At 42.9% G+C, this 18,931-nt stretch overlaps 1 protein-coding gene across 1 annotated transcript; it reads right to left on the bottom strand.

Annotated features, from left to right (window-relative positions):
- Positions 1-11,857: 11,857 nt before the first annotated feature.
- On the bottom strand, positions 11,858-18,595 carry LOC122542555 (cocaine- and amphetamine-regulated transcript protein-like). Its single transcript, XM_043680425.1, has 3 exons — positions 18,329-18,595; positions 17,584-17,667; positions 11,858-12,174 (listed from the first exon to the last, which is right to left on the bottom strand). Exons 1-3 carry the CDS (start codon positions 18,470-18,472, stop codon positions 12,067-12,069), a joined length of 336 nt encoding a protein of 111 aa, XP_043536360.1. The 5' UTR covers positions 18,473-18,595; the 3' UTR covers positions 11,858-12,066.
- Positions 18,596-18,931: the final 336 nt, after the last annotated feature.

The raw sequence follows: 18,931 nt of genomic DNA, 5'->3' as shown, positions 1-18,931 counted from the left end.
GCATTTTTGATAAGGGATAGCATTACAGCTGTGCTGAGGGAGGCTATTCCCGGAAATACATCCAGGGAAGTTATTTGGGTGGAACTGAGAAATAAGAAAGGGATTATCATCTTACATCCAAACAAAGACTGGGACTGCCATAGTGTTAAGGGTTTAGATGGAGAGGAATTTGTTAAATATGTACAAGAAAATTTTCTGATTCAGTATGTGGATGTACCTACTAGAGAAAGTGCAAAACATGACCTACTCTTGGGAAATAAGTCAGGTCAGGTGTCTGAGATTTCAGTGGGGGGGGGGCACTTTGGGGCCAGCGACCATAATTCTATTAGTTTTCAAATAGTGATAGAAAAGGATAAACCAGATCTAAAAGTTGAAGTTCTAACTTGGAGGAAGACTAATTTTCATGATATCAGGCAAGAACTCTCCGAAAGCTGATTGGAGACAGATGTTTGCAGGTAAAGAGATGGCTGGAAAATGGGACGCCTTCAGAAATGAGATGACTAGAGTCCAGAGACAGTATATTCCTGTCAGGGTGAAAGGAAAGGCTGGTAGGTGTAGGGAATGTTGGATGACGAGAGACGTTGAGGGTTTAGTAAGAAAAAGAAGGAAGCATATGTCAGGTATAGACAGGATAGATTGAGTGAATCCTTAGAAGAGTATAAAGGAAGTAGGAGTATACTTAAGAGGGAAATCAGGAGGGCAAAACGAGCACATGAGATAGCTTTGGCAAATAGGGTTAAGGATAATCCAAAGGGTTTAAACAAATACATTAAGGACAAAAGGGTAACTAGGGGAGAGAATAGGGCTCCTCAAAGATCATCAAGACGGCCTTTGTGTGAAGCTGCAGGAGATTGGGGAGATAATAAACGAGTATTTTGGATCAGTATTTACTGTGGAAAAGGATATGGAAGATATAGACTGTAGGGAAATAGATGGTGACATCTTGAAAAATGTCTATGTTACAGAGGAGGAAGTGCTGGATGTCTTGAAGCACATAAAAGTAGATAAATCCCCAGGACCTGATCAGGTGTACCCTAGAATTCTGTGGGAAGCTAGGGAAGTGATTGCCGGGTCCCTTGCTGAGATATTTATCTAATCGATAGTCACAGGTGAGCTGTCGGAAGACTTGAGGTTGGCAAACGTGGTGCCACTGTTTAAGAAAGGTGGTAAGGACAAGCCAGGGAACTATAGACCAGTGAGCCTGACCTCAGTGGTGGGCAAGTTGTTGGAGGGAATCCTGAGGGACAGGATGTACATGTATTTGGAAAGGCAAGGACTGATTAGGGATAGTCAACATGGCTTTGTGCATGGGAAATCATGTCTCACAAACTCGATTGAATGTTTTGAAGAAGTAACAAAGAAGGTTGATGAGGGCAGAATGGTAGATGTGATCCATATGGACCTCAGTAAGGCGTTCGACAAGGTTCCCCATGGGAGATTGGTTAACAAGGTTAGATCTCATGGAATACAGGGAGAACTAGCCATTTGGATACAGAACTGGCTCAAAGGTAGAAGACAGTGGGTGGTGGTGGAGGGTTGTTTTTCAGACTGGAGGCCTGTAACCAGTGGAGTGCCGCAAGGGTCAGTGCTGGGTCCACTACTTTTTGTCATTTACATAAATGATTTGGATGCGAGCATAAGAGGTACAGTTAGTGAGTTTGCAGATGACACCAAAATTGGAGATGTAGTGGACAGCGAAGAAGGTTACCTCAGATTACAACAGAATCAAGATCAGATGGGCCAATAGACTGAGGTGTGGCAGATGGAGTTTAATTTAGATAAATGCGAGGTGCTGCATTTTGGGAAAGCAAATCTTAGCAGGACTTATACACTTAATGGTAAGGTCTTAGGGAGTGTTGCTGAACAAAGAGACCTTGGAGTGCAGGTTCATAGCTCCTTGAAAGTGGAGTTGCAAGTAGATAGGATAGTGAAGAAGGCATTTGGTATGCTTTCCTTTATAGGTCAGAGTGTTGATTACAAGAGTTGGGAGGTCATGTTACGACTGTACAGGACGTTAGTTAGACCACTGTTGGAATATTGTGTCCAATTCTGGTCTTCTTCCTATTAGAAGAGTGTTGTGAAACTTGAAAGGGCTCAGACAAGATTTACAAGGATGTTGCCAGGATTGGAGGATTTGAGCTATAGGGAAAGGTTGAACAGGGTGAGGCTGTTCCAGAGCGTCGAAGGCTGAGGGGTGACCTTATAGAGGTTTATAAGATCATGAGGGGCATGGATAGGATAAATAGACAAAATCTTTTCCCTGGGGTGGGGGAGTCCAGAACTAGAGAGCATAAATTTAGAGTGAGAGGGGAAAGATATAAAAGAGACCTAAGGGGCAATATTTTCATGCAGAGGGTGATATGTATGTGAAATGAGCTGCCAGAGGCAGTGGTGGAGGCTGGTACAATTGCAACATTTAAAAGGTATCTGGATGGGTATATGAATAGGAAGGGTTTGGAGGGATATGGGCCGGGTGCTGGCAGGTGGGACTAGATTGGGTTGGGATATCTGGTCGGCATAGTTGGACGAGTTGGACCGAAGGGTCTGTTTCAATGCTGCACGTCTCTATGACTCTGCGGGTAGGAAGAGCGACAGCAAGGACCAGAAGCCAGACGGGAAGGTAACTTTAAAATATAAAAACTTACCTTGGGAGTTCAGTGTTTTTCATTTTATTGGCAGCTGTTGGAGTGGGAAGTAAGTTTAAAGTATATAAAGTTGTGTATCGGCGGAGCACACACTGAGCAGGAGCGGACATGGGATTGCTGGGTAAGTAAGGCTTTATATTTGGGCTTTACCCGAAACACTCCTTGGGTAGTGTCTCCCACCCATCCTCCTCTAACCAAAATTTTAGTTTATCAGTAGCCTCATTGGGAATTTATAACAGTGGGAGTAGACGTTAGGGCAATCGAATGTTCCTCCTGCAGAATGTGGGAGATAAAGGTCACCACTAGTTTCCCTGCTGACTGCATCAGTGGGAAGTGCACCCAACTTCAGCTCTTCGAAAACCATGTTAGGGAGCTGGAGCTGGAGTTGGATGAACTTTGGATCATTTGGGAGGTGGGGTCAGGTGAATTGGCCATGCTAAATTGCCCGTAGTGTTAGGTAAGGGGTAAATGTAGGGGTATGGGTGTGTTGCGCTTCGGCAGGTCTGTGTGGACTTGTTGGGCCGAAGGGACTGTTTCCACACTGTAATGTAATCTAATCTAATCTAAAACTACTAGTTTCCCTGCTGACTTTATCTGTGGTAAGTGCACCCAACTCCAGCTCCTTGAAAACGCATTAGGGAAATGGAGCTGGAGCTGGATGAACTTCAGATCATTCGGGAACTGGAGGGGGTTATTGAGAGGAGTTCTGAGAGGTAGTCCCACCTTGGACAAAAGAAGAAGGCAGATGGGTTACCATGAGGCATCTCCTGTGGCTGTTCCCCTCAACAATAAGTGTACACTTTTGGATACTGTTGAGGGGGGCTCGACTTACTGGGGCAAGCAATGGGGCGCAGGTCTCTGGCACAGAGTTTGTCCCTGTTGCTCAGAAGGGAAGGGGAAGAGGAACAGAGAATCAGTCACTGGGGACTCCATAGTTAGGGGGACAGGCAGGAGGTTTTGTGGGAATGAGAAGGAGACTCACGGTTGGTATGTTGCCTCCCAGGTGTCGGGGTTCATGATTTCTCTGATCGTGTTTTCGGGATCCTTGACAGTGAGGGGGAGCAGCCCCAAGTCGTGGTCCACATAGACACAAACGACATGGGTAGGAAGAGAGATGGGATTTAAGGCAGAAATTCAGGGACCGAAGGTGGAAGCTTAGAGCTAGGACAAACAGAGTTGTTATTTCTAGTTTGTTACCCGTGCCATGTGCTAGCGAGGCGAGAAATAGGGAGAGAGCAGAGTTGAACACGTGGCCACAGGGATGATGCAGGAGGGAGGGTTTTGGATTACTGGATAATTGGGGCTCTTTCTGGGGAAGGTGGGACCTCTGCAAACAGGATGGTTGACACCTGAACCAGAGAGATACTAATATCCTGCGGGGGAGATTTCCTAATGCTGTTTGGGTGGATTTAAACTAATTCAGCAGGATGATGGGAACCTAAATTACAGTTCGAGTTTGCGGGAGGTTGAGAGTAGTGAGGTCAGAAATAACGTTTCAAGGTCACAAGAAGGCACCAGCAAGAAAGAAATTGGTTTGAAGTGTGTCTACTTCAATGCCAGGAGCATCCAGATTAAGGTGGGTGAACTTGTAGCATGGGTTGGTACCCGGGATTTCGATGTTGTGGTCATTTCGAAGAGATGGGTAGAGCAGGGACAGGAATGGTTGTTGCAGGTTCCAGGATTTAGATTTTTCAGTAAGAACAGAGAAAATGGTAAAAGATGCGGAGGTGTGGCACTGTTAGTCAAGGACAGTATTACGGTGGCAGAAAGAATATTTGAGGACTTGTCTACTGAGGTAATATGGGCTGAGAATAGAAATGGGAAAGGAGGGGGGATCCAAGATGGCGGCGACCCAGTAAGACTGAGTCTATAGTGCTCCTCCCAATCTCTGTTGGGAGTTTTGATTAGATTAGATTCCCTACAATGTGGAAACAGGCCCATTCGGCCCAACAAGTCCACACAGACCCTCCGAAGAGTAACCCACCCAGACCTATTTCCCTCTTGACTAATGCACCTAACACTATGGGCAATTTAACATGGCCAATCCACCTGACCTGCACATCTTTGGACTGTGGGAGGAAACCCACGCAGACACGGGGAGAACATGCAAACTCCATACAGACGGTCTGCCCAGGGCTGGGATTGAACCTGGGACCCTGGTGCTGTGAGGCAGCAGTGCTAACCACTGAGCCACCGTGCTGCTCCATGGCCTCTGAATAGTTTCTGAGATGTAGCGTAAAAGATGGCAAAGATGATTCTCGATAGGAACTAGAGTGACAGGTTAGTTGTGATGGGGGTCTTTAACTTTCCAAATATTGACTGGAAATACTATAGTTCAAGTATTTTAGATGGGTCAGTTTTTGTCCAATATGGGAAATATTCATCCTGGAGTTCAGTTATTAGTGGTGTACCACAAGGATCTGTTTTGGGTCCACTGCTGTTTGTCATTTTTATAAATGACCTGGATGAGGGTGTAGAAGGATGGGTTAGTAAATTTGTGGATAACACTAAGGTAGGCAGAGGTGTGGATAGTGCCAAAGAATAAAGTAGGTTACAGAGGGACATAGAAAAGCTGCAGAGATGTGCTGAGAGGTGGTAAATGGGGTTTGATGCGGAAAAGTGTGAGGTGATTCATTTTGGAAAGAGTAACAGGAATAAAGAGTCCTGGGTTAATGGTAAGATTCTTGGTAGTGTAGATGAGCAAAGACATCCCGGTATCCATGTACATAGATCCTTGAAAGTTGCCACCCAGATTGATAGGGTTGTTAAGAAGGCATATGGTGTGTTGGCTTTTATTGGTAGAGGGATTGAGTTTTGGGACATGAGGTCATGCTGCAGCTGTACAACACTCTGGTGCGGCCTCACTTGGAGTATTGTGTACAGTTCTAGTCACCGCATTATAGGAATGATGTGGAAGCTTCGGAAAGGGTTCAGAGGAGATTTACCAGGATGAAGGGAAAATCTTATGAGGAAAGACTGAGGAACTTGAGGCAGTTTTCATTAGAGAGAAGAAGGTTGAGAGGTGACTTAATTGAGACATATAAGGGATCAGTGCTGAAGCCTCAACTATTTACAAACTATGTCAATGACTTAGATAAAGGCACTGAATTATATGGTGGAGTCATTTTACTAATGAGCATGTAGGAAAGTAAGTTACAAGGGGAGATAGAGAGCCTGAAAAGTGATACAGATGGGTCAAAGATGTGAGTAAAAGTATTCAGTAGATACAGCATTATGTGGGAAACAGTGAACTTGGGCATTCTAGCAGGAAGAATACAGAAGCAGTTTACTAATTAAATGGAGAGCACAATCTCAGAATGTTGTGGTGCAGAGGAATCGAGGGGTGCTGGTACGTGAACCACTAACTGTTTCTCTGCAAGGGCAGCGAATCCATGCTAATTCTGTCTGAAATTTTCACTGTTTTCCAAATGTTCTATTAAATTTTTCTTCATTATTGATGTCAGGCAAGCCCATCTTTTAGTTCCTTGTTTTCTCTCTACCTCTTTTGTATTTTAATAGCGGGGTTATGTTAGCTACCCTCCCCCCCCCCCCCCCCCCCCCCCACCCACAATCCATAGGAACTGTTCCAAACTCTTGAAAGCAGACCAACAGTGCATCCATTATTTCTAGGGCCACTTCCTTAAGTATCGGGCATTGGTGATTTATTAGCCTTTAATCCTATCAATTTCCACAACACCATTTTCCTACCAAGACTGTTTCTTTCAGTTCCTCTCTATCACTAGGCCCTGCATTCTCCAATATTTTTGGGATGTTATTTATGTCCTCCTTGTAAAAGCAGGACCATGATCTGCCACGTCATTTCCCCCCATATTAACTTGCTAAGTTTTTTTAATAGAATCCCTTTGGCCCAACAAGTCCACACCAACCTTCCAAAGAGTAACCCACCCAGACCCAATCCCCTATGTTTACCCCTGACTAATGCACTTCACCTACACATCCCTGAATACTGTGAACATTTTATCATGGCCAATTCATCTGACCCGCACATCTTTGGACTGTGGAAGGAAACCGGAGCATCTGGAGGAACCCTACACAGACATGGGAAGAACATGCAAACTCCACACAGACTGTCGCCTGAGGCTGGAATCAAACCCGTTCCTGGCGCTGTGAGGTAGCAGTGCTAATAACTGAGTTAGGTTCTCTCAGATAGGCTGTCAGATCCACCTTACAGGAGGATGAAGTAAGTGGAAAGTAATGCAGCGAATAAATCAGTGACAAATACACTCCCCAGTTAGATCAGGAAGGTCCGAGATTAGTTGCATTGTGCTGGCTCATCTTGGCTGGTACAGCAGTGAGGGATTAAATTAAAAAATTATTAAAGATATGGCCAATAATAATGGAACAGCTTAAATCTGGGAAGCATGGAGGCCAGAGTTAGAACATATAACATAGAACAATACAGTGCAGAAGAGGCCCTTCGACCCTCGATGTTGCGATGTTGCACTGACCTATGAACTACTCTAAGGCCATTCCCCTATACTATCCCATCATCATCCATGTGCTTATCCAAGGATTGTTTAAATCTCGCTAATGTGGCTGAGTTAACTACATTGGCAGGGAGGGCATTCCACCCCCTTACCACTCTCTGAGAAAAGAACCTGCCTCTGATATCTGTCTTAAATCTATCACCCTACTCTTTGTAGTTATGCCCCCTTGTACAAGCAGATGTCATCATCCTAGGAAAAAGACTTTCTCTGTCTACCCTATCTAATCATCTGATCGTCTTGTATGTCTCTATTAAATCCCCTCTTAGCCTTCTTCTTTCCAATGATAACAGACCCAAGTCTCTCAGCCTTTCCTCATAAGACCTTCCCTTCAGACCAGGCAACATCCTGGTAAATCTCTACTGCAGCTTTTCCAATGCTTCCATATCCTTTCTGTAATGGGGCGACCAGAACTGTATACAATATTCTAAGGACGGCTGCACTAGCGTTTTGTATAGTTACAGCATGACATTACGGTTTCAGAACTCAATACCTCCACCAATAAAACCTAACACATCGTATGCCTTCTTAACAGCACTATCAGCCTGGGTGGCAACCTTCAGGGATCTATGTACATGGACTCCAAGATCCCTTTGGCACATCCACATTACCAAGAATCTTTCCATTGACCCAATATTCTGCCTTCCTGTTATTCTTCCCAAAGTGAATCACCTCACATTTATCTGCATTCAACTCCATTTGCCACCTCTCAGCTCAATTCTGCAGTTTATCCAAGTCCCCCTGCAACCTGCAACATTCTTCCACACTGTCAAGTACTCCATCGACTGTAGTGTCATCTGCAAAGTTACTAACCCATCCACCTATGCCTGTGTCTAAATCATTTATAAAAATGACAATCAGCAGTGGTCCCAAAACAGGTTCTTGTGGCACACCACTAGTAACCGAAGATTTTGATGGTGTGGAGGATTGCTAGATGGGTTCAGAATTAGGGAGAGGTGAGGCCATAGACAAATCTGATTTGAAAGTAATGCAGCGAATAAATCAGTGACAAATACACTCCCCAGTTAGATCAGGAAGGTCCGAGATTAGTTGCATTGTGCTGGCTCATCTTGGCTGGTACAGCAGTGAGGGTATCACAAGTGATTCAGTTTTATTTTTAACAAGTTGTTGATACATTACCAAACTCTGTTGTTTTTAATCTCACAATTGCTTGTGCTTTCATCCCATGAATCATCTCCACAGTTATTAACCCACAAGACTCAGAAACACATTATCTCATTTCTCATCGGTTACTAATGTCAAGAATCCAATCAGTGCGCAGTTAAGATGGAATTTGTAAAATACAAGGATTTATTGTTTTGATATCACAGAACATGGCTGGCTTACCCAAAGGGATTTATCAACTTCACAGAAATGAACAGTCCCTAGATAAGCAGATGTCATAAATACATGATGAAATGGAGAGATCTCTCTATGTTCCAATTATAAAATATACTGTATTAAATCCTTACTCTGCTGCTCTAACCCAGTCAAGTGATCTTTCCTCTCCATCAAAATTTTTCATGTCTTCATCTAATTATGGTAGCAATTGTTTCTCTAAGCTTTCTTTTAAGGGTTTTCATACAGGATCCTTCATATTCCTTTCACTCTTCATCCTTGCTGTTTTGAAAATGAGACTAATTGTACATTTCTTACTGTGCACATCTTTAGCACCATCATCAACAAACTTCCTAAACCCAATCTTTGGTATGAACTAATCACTACCCATGAATTTCTGTGAACTTCTTTTCCACTTCTTTCAATGGTGCTGTGTAATTGTGAATTTTGTCTCAGGCTTTTTGGCGTCTAAAAATGATGTTCCCAATCTAGTTAATTTCAGAGAATTGAGCAGTTGATGCTAATCTGGCTGGAGTGGCTTTATTGGTTTCTTGGTCATGAAAATAAGGAGAACTAAGAGATTGGACCTATTGCTTTTACCTCTCATGTCTACGCTGGACAGGTTCCCCATGGGAGACTGATTGGCAAGGTTAAATCTCATGGAATACAGGAAGAACTAGCCATTTGGATACAAGACTGACACAAAGGTAGAAGACAGAGAGTGGTGGTGGAGGGTTGTTTTTCAGACTGGAGGCCTGTGACCAGTGGAGTGCCGCAAGGCTCGGTGCTGGGTCCACTACTTTTCATCATTTATATAAATGATTTGGATGCAAGCATAAGAGGTACAGTTAGTAAGTTTGCAGATGACACCAAAATTGGAGGTGTAGTGGACAACAAAGAGGGTTACCTCAGATTACAATGGGATCTTGATCAGATGGGCCAATGGGCTGAGAAATGGCAGATGGAGTTTAATTTAGATAAATGCGAGGTGCTGCATTTTGGGAAAGCAAATCTTAGCAGGATTTATACACTTAATGGTAAAGTCTTAGGGAGTGTTGCTGAACAAAGAGACCTTGGAGTGCAGGTTCATAGCTCCTTGAAAGTGGAGTTACAGGTCAATAGGATAGTGAAGAAGGTGTTTGGTATGCTTTCCTTTATTGGTCAAAGTAGTGAGTGCAGGAGTTGGGAGATCATGTTGCGGCTGTACAGGACATTGGTTAGGTGATTGTTGGAATATTGTGTCCAATTCTAGTCTCCGTCCTATTGAAAAGATGTCGTGAAACTTGAAAGGGTTCAGAAAAGATTTACAAGGATGTTCCCAGGGTTGGAGGATTTGAGCTATAAGGAGAGGTTGAATAGGCTAGGGCTGTTTTCCCTGCAGCGTCAGAGGCTGTGGGGTGACCTTATAGAGGTTTATCAAATCATGGGCATGGATAGGATAAATAGACAAAGTCTTTTCCCTGGGGTGCGGGAGTCCAGAACTAGAGGGCATAGGATTAGGGTGAGAGGGGAAAGATATAAAAGAGACCTAAGGTGCAACATTTTCATGCAGAGGGTGATGCATGTATGGAATGAGCTGCCAGAGGAAGTGATGGAGGCTGGTACAATTGCAACATTTAAAAGGCATCTGGATAGGTATATGAATAGGAAGGGTTTGGAGGGATATGGGCCGGGTGCTGGCAGGTGGGACTAGATTGGGTTGGACGAGTTGAACCAAAGGGACTTTTCCTTGTACCTTTCTATGACTCTATAACTCTGTGAGATGTGAGTGAGTTTCTTGACTCATTGCAAATATTGTACTATGTGGATGTTTACCTGGAACAGTTTCCATCCTCAGGACCAAATGGTTCCCTATCTCCAAAATTTGTTAGGCCTTCACTTACTGTTGCCAAATATGATCTTTTGTGTTTGTGACTTGGATGTCTCAAGATAGGAAAAGAAACTGGTAAAACGCATTCAATATTCCACTTTTCAATATCAATAGCCACTGAAATAAAGCATCGCTTCTCGAATGTTAAATTAAATAAGGTTGTATAAATAGAGCAATGTAGTGTAGTCAATTGACGTCCTTCAGTTTAAAAGGAAGGTCATAATTTTATCATCAACCCCCTTCTCAATTGTGCAATTTAGATCAAGACAGTTGTAGGCTTACTGGAGATCAGAATGAAATGGCTCTCTCAGGAATTGGATTATGTCTAGTTGAGAAGTGATGCCTCTAGAAGATTGTTCCTAGTTGGAATCTGGCTATGCAGGAATGTGGAGGTATTGTGGAGCATCAATGTGCAGTGCCATGTCAAGGGAAATTCACTGCCATGATTCTCAATCTATACCCCAGCAAACTGTGGATATGAGTGTGTTCAAGGCTGAGATCAATAGATTGCTGGAAGTTAAGGAACCAGTGGATGTGGACTACAGCAGGAAATGGCAATGAGGTTTAAGAATCAATCCTGATCTTGTGGATTAATGCAGCAGCTCTGAGGGACCAATTGTCTACTCCTGCACTGATGTCTTATGTTCTTGTCTTCTTGTGGTGTGTGGACTGAGGAGAACCAGTGAGGGGAGAAGGTCACAACAAAGAAATTATTTATTGTCCCCACAAAGCTAATTCTGAAACAGAAGAAATTAAACCCTCCAAAAGTTTATAGTTAAGCAATCTGCTTTGTTCTTCTTTAAGAGACACTCAATCTGTTCAGCTCGCCTTTCCTGGATTTCCATCCTGTTGATACTCAAGAGGTACGTTCACCACAGAATGTTGCTATATATCCCCTTTCCTGGAAAACAATCTGCCCTCTGCCCTGTATGTTGTGAGACCCTGTCCTATATTGATACAGTTAACTCTTGACAACCCTTTGAAGTGGCCTAACAAATCTCTCAGTGAATTAGAAACAAAAACAGAAATCACTGAAAAAGCTCAACAGGTCTGGCAGCATCTGTGGAGACAAGTCAGAGTAAACGTTTTGGGTTCAGGGACCCTTCCTCAGAACTGGACCTAAAACGTTACCTCTGATTTGTCTCCACAGATGCTGCCAGACCTGCTGAGTTTTTTTCCAGCAATTCCTTTTTATGATTTACAATTTCCGCAGTTCTCTCAGTGAATTAGGTCTTTTAAGAATGGCAACATATGCCAGCAACGCCTAATTCAGACAATAATTCTTAAAACAAAAATATGTTCCAGCTTGTAATACAGTTTGGAGTTGACCCAACATTTTAAAATGTGACAGATGTATTTAGATAAAAAACATCCCTGGCATTTGATGGAAAGACCATTTTATTTTGAGGCAGACATTGCTACAACCAGTAATATTGCACCAAAACTGGTTATTCTTGTACTAAACATGGGAACCTAGAGACCAGACAGACTACTGTAAGAAAACAAGAATAACATATTTAATAATAGATTCAGTCTTTCCAAGGGCAGTGAAACACAGACAGAACAAGGCTCTTGTACAGGAATAGGTCTATGTACTATTACATTATGGAGTGTTAACAATGTTTTGTATGTAAAATATGTCCACCAGACATATGTTGCCTCTATCTATTGTAAATAGAAATGGTTTTGCCAGATATCTTGGGTTTCTCTACAAGCATTTAAGCAGGAAGAAGTTACAGCCAGAACTCCTGGGGCAGTCACACAGCTTCCCAATCCTGGCTCCTTTTCTGACAGCACACTGTTCCCCAACATCGCACTGGAAATAGACAAAAACAAGACCTTACTGGTTAATGACTTCAATGCAGTCTGAGGCTCCTCCATTGGATATAGAGGATGCCATTATGTAGAATTAACTGCATACAAGCAGGACAGTTTATCCAATCAGGGCACTGCAGTTGCTGATCATCCAAATCTTTGTTCACTGATTCTATCAACGCAGCTTTCTCTACTCATAAACCAAACAAATTGCATGAAATTGGAATTCATTTGCTAACATAAAGTTATGTGTAATTGAGTAGTAATTGGGTAATGAGGCAAACAGAAAATAGCAAGTTTTCCAGACAACAACTTGCATCTATCTCGTACTTTCGATATAGTAAAAGGTATCAGGGGTTCTATCCGACAAGATTTGACCTGTAATAATTTTGAAATGTTAAGACCAAAATCTTGGTCAAAAAAGCCACTTTTAAGCTGCATCTTAAACAAGTCAGAGAGGTGGATGTAGAAATGGCTGAACAGGCTTCTGAGAGCGAAGAAGAAGTACAATACTGGGATAGTGATATACAAAGTGATTTGTACAATATACAAAGGAGAGGTTAACATTAACTGGGTGTGCAAGTGGTCCAAATCAAAGCCATTCTTCATTCAATAATCCTTAAGTCCAAAAAGAAAAATGATTTTAAATTCCTTTAATGATAAGTCAGTGAGGATAAATGAGTGAGCAACTCACCACCATTTTCTCAAGGGCATTTAGTGGAGGGCAATAAATACTGGCTCAGCCAGTGATGCCCACATGCTATGAATGAATAAACACATTTAAAAAATCCAAGTTCATGAATTATTGTTTGATGGGTAAATTCACACAAGACATTGAATTACTCTATACAAGTTGACTATAAGGATATCATTCAGTTTATCCACATTACTGACATTTTATCAGATGCAGAAAGAACCGTGGAGGAGAAAGTGAGGACTGCAAATGCTGGAGTTCAGAGTTGAGAGTGTGGTACTGGAAAAGCACAGCAGGTCAGGCAGCATCTGAGGAGCAGGAGAATCAATGTTTCAGGCATAAGCCCTTCATCAGTCCTGATGAAGGACTTATGCCCAAAACATTGATTCTCCTGCTCCTCAGATGTTGCCTGACCTGCTGTGTTTTTCCAGCACCACACTCTCGACACTTAAAGAACCAAATCAATTTAATCTTGCCCTTATCTGTGGGGTTTTCCAATTTGCAAATGGATACAGTTCTATAATCTGCACAAAGACAATCCATCTTCTGGTTTAGTTAGTTCTTTTCAGTTGTCTTTGTATTAGCTTGCACATAGGTTTGATGTGAGGGGGTCCTCTGGCATTTCATCCAAGTGGATAAGACAAGTTACATTGAAGCTTACTATATAAGTGTTGTCCATTAATCCATTACAAAACTATCACTGTCAAATACAATCCACAAATGACCACTTTCCTGCAGAGTTAATGAATGATAAATTGCCAGGAGGATTCTTTTGCTTTTTAGCTTGGAATGCTAACAGCAATGATAGCATCCCTACTACTGAAACACTGAGACCACTTAACTCCTTACCTGCTGTGGATGGAACCAGGGATCGTCTGGCCTCTGTTGTTCAAATTCACACATGACATTACATTTGCCATCAAAATCAGTACAAAGGAAAGAAGGGCTAAATCTATCTGGATTGGTGCATCTCATGATGTTCGATCTTTTTCACTGAATTTCAGCTCTGACTACCTTTCATGAGCCATAATTTGCTGGAAGTAGAAGCTGAGAAAGGTTCAGCAAAACTAATGCAGCATCCAGCACTTCAGAGGTCAATGGACCAACAAGAGTCTACTTCCTTGCCCAAGGAGATTTCAGAACTGAGAAATGAAGGAAAACTGAGGAGAAGGACATTATAGAGTGTATGAATTCAGTGTCAAATTGGATGTTAAAAGAGATTTTTAAATGGGGGAAAGATTGGATTAAGAATGGAGAGAAAGAGGCAGAAAAGAAAAAGAAAAAATGCTTAGGTTTGAAAAATGTTCTAAAACTATTCACAATCTGAAGGAATGAGACATCACACTCTTAATTGTTCACTGCCTGGGCAAAACAGGTTAATTTTTAATCCATTGCATTCTGACAGAAGGTTGTCAGTTTGAAATTTAATTTCCTGTTCAACAGATGCTGACTTGCTGAGTACATCCAGCATTTTCTGCTTTTATTTCAGATTCCCAGCATATTGGGTTTTTGTTTTGGCTATCAATGATCAATTTGTTTAAATTTGCATTGTCAATTACAGGACTTAACTTTCCACAAGGATTTTAATAACCAATTCATGTGCAGAAACATTACTGTGAGGAAGGTAAGTGTGAGATATTCTTTTCAGCAAAGGACCTGAGTGTTGAAAATTGTCCAATTATTTGTGTCGATTTCAAATTAATGGGTTTTGTCTCTATGACCAGATGCTGCTGAGTTATTTGCACATTAACAGTATGCATTATCCATCATTTCTTGTCAATACAATTGGTGAAGGGTACAAGTTTGATTCCTGGTCTGTATAGGATGGGGTCATAGCAGAGACTCAATAACTGGTCCCAACTCTTCTCATGATTAGAACAGAAATTGCTGGAGAAACTCAGCAAAGAACTACTCTGAAGAAGGATCACAGGACTTGAAGCATTAACCCCACCTTCTTCCACAGATGAGGCCAGATCTGCTGACTTTCTCCAGTAATTTCTGTTTCAGATGTTCAGCATCTGCAGTTCTTTGGGTTATTCTCCTTATGATTAGCCTCATGATGAAAAATATAAGTACTTGAGGATCATGGTGGTGGGAACAGGTAGGAAAGCAGAGTTTAGGTCAATCTAATCAGTCATGATCTTATTGGCTGGCAGAGCAGGTTTAAAGGACTGAATGGCATCATGCTTCTATTTCTAATGTTGTTACGTTATACCATGTTGGAAAATAAAGCTGTGTTCAGCTACATCGTTAAATTTCCTATTATTTCTCATTGAGAATCAAAAGCAAATTAAAATCCTTTCACTTAGCTTCACTGAAAATGTTATTTTGTTTCAAGTTTGGAAAAGTTTGTTCAACTCAAAGAAATGGTGGCAAACTCTTCCAACAGAAACAAAACTGCATTCATCTGCAGAAATTAATCAGATAAAAATGGGCTGTTGTTTGAGAGCTTTATCACCAGCATACAAATCAATTTCAGAGAATAAATTCAACTTCACTGAGTGTGGTATGTTTTCTGTCATTGTCAGAAAGAGATAGTGTACATTTCCTGTGCTTGTCTTCATGGTCCATAATAAATCATCAAATTGCTATAAAGAGGATTATCCATAGAACCCTTACAGTGTGGAAGAAGGCCAGTCGGCCCATCGAGTCCACACTGCCACTCTGAAGAGCATCCCACCCAGACCCACCCTCTCCCATGGCTAACCCCCCCAGACCTACCCTCTTCCATGGCTAACCCTCTTCCTGCACATCCCTGGACACTATGGGCAATTTAGCATGGCCAATTCACCTCACCTGCACATCTTTGGACTGTGGAAGGAAACCGGAGCACCCGGAGGAAACCCACGCAGACACTGGGAGGAATGTGCGAACTCTACAGTCAGTCGAGGGGGGAATCAAACGCGGGTCCCTGGCGCTATGAGGCAGCAGTGCTGACCACCGAGCCACTGTGTTGATTATTTCATACAGGACCATGTTTCAATGATTTTTTTGGGGGGGAGGGAGGGGAGATAAATTTTGTCTAGATTACCTTTGTTATTTATTTGGTCATTTCTTCAGTTTCCTGCAAGTCTCCAGCAATATTTACGTTCAGTTCTCCCAGCAACATCTTTTAAATCTCCAGCAGGTTTGGAGCTACTGAAGCCAGGTCATTACTGAACAAGAAAATTCCTTTGTGCACGCAATGGCACTTTATCAAATACACTTTTCAGTCCCTTTAAGAAACCTTTTGTGTAAAGATAAACTGGAAGAAGGCAATGATTTAATTACTGCCTAATTCTGAACCTCTCAATCTTGGGGAGAAATTATGATGACGACCAAAAGATGAACTCTACTAGAAAGAACAGCAAGGATGTTGATTTACTCTCTGGGCAGTTTCTTCCTCACCCAGGATGCTCACTGGGCTTTAGGCAGTGTGTGGGTGCGTGAATCTTGGCTGGTACGGTGGTTCACTGGGGTCTTCCTCCAACTGAAAGGAGCAGGACCACAGACCATGTCTCCTTTTTCAACACTGGGACGCTGCAGTCAAATCCCAGGTCGCAGATACCTGGCTATGTTCCCCTAAAATTGTAAATGAGGCGGGTTGGAGGCAAACATAATTCAATGGCCTGATTGCTGTCTGCTGGCAAATGTGCTGAATAGAGTGAAGAATAGATTAATTATGGACGAGATAAACCGAAAGGTTGTTTTCATGCTGTAGAGCTCGAAGATTTTATGTGGGTGAAACTACATCTCCGAAAAAGCTGGAAAGAATGGGTCATACAGGTCTCAGTAGGAAACCCTTTCATGTTCTACATGAATGCAATGACAGTCAGGCCATTGACAATGTAGACACTGGTGCCTACCTCCCGTCAGCGCTGAGCGGAGACAGTCCCAAGGCAGGATTACAATTGCTGAAGCCGACCAGCACGACTGAAGGGAGTGCTGTAGGTTTCCAAGGTTAATGAGAGACGGCTGTCTCGCATACGGAGTGGGTAGGATATTGTCCTGGCGCTAGGTTATCGACACAAAGTGCCGGTGTTGTTTCCGCTCACCTCCCATGGACAATGCCTTGCAATAGCCAAGGGACGTGGTGGGTGCAAACTGAAAGTGAATTCTCCTGTAAATTGATCATTTCATCCCGTTTCAAAGGGGGGGGGGGGGGTTGACAGGGAGGCCGTCAGTCAGATCTTGAACAGCCTGGACTTTGGGGTTCAACTGTGAAACCAACCTCCCCGCTCCCCTCAGACTCAGATTGATGGGAGAACCGAATTAAAATTGTTTCAATTCTCGTCAGACACTCAGTGGGAATATCCCATAACCAGTTTAATAAAGGGATATGTGTGTTTCGGACATGGTAGCCAGGTCACTGGGTAGGGCCATTTACTGACCATTCCCTCTTCTATCTCACCAGATGCAGTCCCAGTTCCCAAAAGCAACTCAACAAGATTTGGGAAGAAACTCTGTGATGGAGACAGGTAGCACAGACAGGGCAGTGACCAAGTGGGAATATGGGATGCCCGGTGTAGATTCTGGGACCGGGAGAGTCCCACCTCAAATGTTGACAGTGCCTTTCCCTCAGGCAGTAACTCGGCCGCTGGCCGATCTCCTATTCGAAAAACAAAAAGGACATCTCTCTTTCTCTCTCTCTCTTGCTCTCTCTCACTCCCTCTGCAACCCCCAGGACACTACAAGGACTAGAATAGAAAGAACAGAGCCACAGCAGGTTGACGTTACCAGTGGGACTTGTCCAAACTTCTTTTCCCAGGCGGGGAGCCGTTTCGTCTGCAGTTTTTCCAAGACTTCTTGCAGTGCTCCGAGCTGTGGGCCAAACCAGGTCACATTAAAAAATAAATAAATCAGCCGTTTAAAGCATTTTTATCGAATTGGCTTGAGTACAAGAACCTGAAATGGAGTCGGAACTCCTCCACGAATTATTGGGATCACAGGACTGCCATAATATCTGAGCCAAATGGAATGCTTCCTACAACATTTTAACACGCACCCCCCCCCCCCCAAAAAAAACCACCCACCGACTCATCAAGAAACTGACTGAATCCATTGAAGTTACCCCTCACACGCTGTCATGGTGGGAATTTCGTGCCCTCCATCTCCAATCCCTTTACTCAGGTGTTTGCTCACTTCAAATAATCGTTGTGCTTAAAACTTTCAATGTCTTTTTCTTTAAAAAAAGGGTCAGATCAACATCTTCGACAAATTTCTTTAAAACAAAGGCACATTCAATAGGCAAACGGTAACAGAACTCTGTTTTTTCTCTCTCTCTCCTCACAGATGCTGCCAGACTTGCTGAGTGTCTGTTTTTAATTTCAGGTTCCCAGCATCCACAGCTAGCTGCTTTTATGTTGCCAAATGTTCACACTAATGACTATGAACGTTAAACAGTACCTCATCTGTCTCCTTCTGTTAGGCACACCCAAGAAACCGTTAGTTAAGGAAATAAAAAAGAGGATATAATACTGACCAGTTCCTTTTCGCTGGAAGGGTATGGATCTTTGGGGTAGAAGTCTCTCAGGGCTCTGGTCTCCAAATCCGAGTTGTCAGAGCCGCTGGCCAGAGACAGAAGGACAGAGAGGTAGATAGCGGCGAGTAGACGGTCGCTCTCCATGGTGCTGAACAGAGGCTCACCCTCAACAGAAGTAGACTTGGAATGTTTCACAGCGTTTGGCTTCTCAATCAGGGACCCAGCTTTTTATAGAAGAGCATTGCTGATCTATAAGCACTCACATGCTCCTCCCAGTTTTAACGGCGAGCTATTCAGCCTTGGCGATTGGTACATTGAAGTTTTTTTTTGTTATTGTTGAAAGGTACAACAAAAAATGGTTCACTCCCGCTCAGCAGTGACCAAATCAGCCAGCTCCAATCGCACAACACTAGTCTTCACACAGTCTGATGAAGGGGGATGGGGGTGGATGGGGAACACAGATACATTTCAATCTGAAAGTCTGAACAACTGCAAAGCCTCATTCCGAAAGTAACTCGCGTTTGAAAAGTTATTTTTGTTAAAAAGCGCGGTTTGATTAATAGTCAGAGGAAGAAAAGAGTGGTATAAGGAAAGATTTAAAGC

The sequence above is a fragment of the Chiloscyllium plagiosum genome, chromosome 40 (assembly GCF_004010195.1).
Source record: "Chiloscyllium plagiosum isolate BGI_BamShark_2017 chromosome 40, ASM401019v2, whole genome shotgun sequence".
Lineage (NCBI taxonomy): Eukaryota > Metazoa > Chordata > Chondrichthyes > Orectolobiformes > Hemiscylliidae > Chiloscyllium > Chiloscyllium plagiosum.
This window is presented reverse-complemented; position numbering and strand designations above follow the sequence as displayed.

Bases quoted from the DNA above. Each gene is read 5' to 3' on its own strand.
- LOC122542555 (XM_043680425.1), bottom strand. From the start codon at position 18,472: ATGGAGAGCGACCGTCTACTCGCCGCTATCTACCTCTCTGTCCTTCTG. The intron at 17,668-18,328 runs GTCAGTATTATA...TTTGGCCCACAG, and splicing joins CTTCCAGCGAAAAGGAACTG to CTCGGAGCACTGCAAGAAGT. The intron at 12,175-17,583 runs GTAACGTCAACC...GTCTATTTCCAG, and splicing joins AGTTTGGACAAGTCCCACTG to TGCGATGTTGGGGAACAGTG.